Source organism: Octopus bimaculoides, chromosome 7 (assembly GCF_001194135.2).
Source record: "Octopus bimaculoides isolate UCB-OBI-ISO-001 chromosome 7, ASM119413v2, whole genome shotgun sequence".
Classification (NCBI taxonomy): Eukaryota; Metazoa; Mollusca; class Cephalopoda; order Octopoda; family Octopodidae; genus Octopus; species Octopus bimaculoides.
In genome coordinates, this window is record NC_068987.1 from 11,598,761 (window position 1) to 11,600,156 (window position 1,396).

At 36.8% G+C, this 1,396-nt stretch overlaps 2 protein-coding genes across 3 annotated transcripts in view; both read right to left on the reverse strand.

Annotated features, from left to right (window-relative positions):
- The window catches only part of LOC106882393 (MAM and LDL-receptor class A domain-containing protein 1-like), a 15,241-nt gene extending 14,191 nt beyond the window's left edge, over positions 1–1,050 (reverse strand). For both annotated transcript variants that reach the window (XM_014933061.2, XM_014933060.2), the window contains exon 1: positions 918–1,050. In XM_014933061.2, coding sequence (XP_014788547.1) covers positions 918–1,034 — 117 coding nt within the window. In that variant the 5' untranslated portion in view covers positions 1,035–1,050. The remainder of the gene's footprint in view (positions 1–917) is intronic.
- Positions 1,036–1,396, reverse strand: part of LOC106882389 (MAM and LDL-receptor class A domain-containing protein 1) — a 221,633-nt gene continuing 221,272 nt past the window's right edge. The window contains exon 133 of the mRNA XM_014933051.2: positions 1,036–1,051. Coding sequence (XP_014788537.2) covers positions 1,036–1,051 — 16 coding nt within the window. The remainder of the gene's footprint in view (positions 1,052–1,396) is intronic.

The window sequence follows — 1,396 nt, forward strand, 5'->3', positions numbered from 1 at the left end:
AATCCACATGTACACATACACTCACACATACACACATGCACACACACACACATATGTATGTGTGTGTATATATATATATACATACATACATGAAATCAAAATCGTGATGGCACCTGTACCAGTGGAGCGCTAAGAGCACCGTCCAAGCATGATCATTGCCAGATCAGCTATCTGGCTTCCGTACCAGTGGCAAGTAAATAGCGCCATTTGAGCGTGATTGTTACCAGCGTCGCCTTACTGGCACTTGTGCCGGTGGCACATGAAAAAACATTTGAGTGAGATCGTTGCCAGTGCAGCTTGACTGGCTCCTGTGCAGGTGGCACGTAAAATACACCATTTTGAGCTTGGCCGTTGCTAGTACTGCCTGACTGGCTTTGTGCTGGTGGCGCGTAAAAGCACCCACCACACTCTTCAGCAATATGCTGTGCTTAAATAAAAGACCTATCAAGCCAAGTGAAATTGTAGTCATGGCAGATACTGGTGTCATGCAAATGGCACCCATGCCAGTGGTACATAAAAGCACCCATTACACTCTCGGAGTGGTTGGCATTAGGAAGGGCATCCAGCTATAGAAACCATGCCAAATCTGACTGGAGTCTAGTGCAGCCCCTTGCCAGCTCTAGTCAAACCATTCAACCCATGCCAGCATGGACAGCAGGTGTTAAATGATGATGATAATGATAACGATGAAGATGATAATATTTAGAACATAAATTATCACAAAATTTTGATGGAAGCTTTCCAGCTTACCAGCTTCAGTCAGACTCTCCAACCCATGCCAGCATGGAAAACAGACGTTAAAGGATGATGATGACTTTAAACAGAAAGTTTGTTTCATAAACCAGGTGTAACCTCTGGTGGGTTGGTATCAAAAGGGTTAAGAAAGAAGGTATTAACAATTAAGAAAATGATCTTACACTGAATCCACGTTCATGAGCTCCTATTTTCACAGATTGCTTAACCCAAGCGTTTCCAAGGTCCTTTTTCTGACTGTACAGATTTTTCAGAATTTTCCCAGTTACAGGGTCAATCATGTTAAGTTTCAAAATTCCTATAGATGAAAAGAAAAAAAAAATGGAGAAAATACTGATTCAGTTTAATATACAGAATAAATTATGTAAGTGTGTGTGTGGGCACACATGCACACATCCATACACACACACACAAATATATATATACATATATATATATATATATGTATATGTATATATATATGTATATATATGTATGTATATATGTATATATATATGTATATATATATGTATGTATATATGTATGTATATATATATATGTATATATATATATATGTACATATATACATATATATATATATGTACATAAACATGTATATATATGTATGCGCATATATATATATATATATATATATATATATATA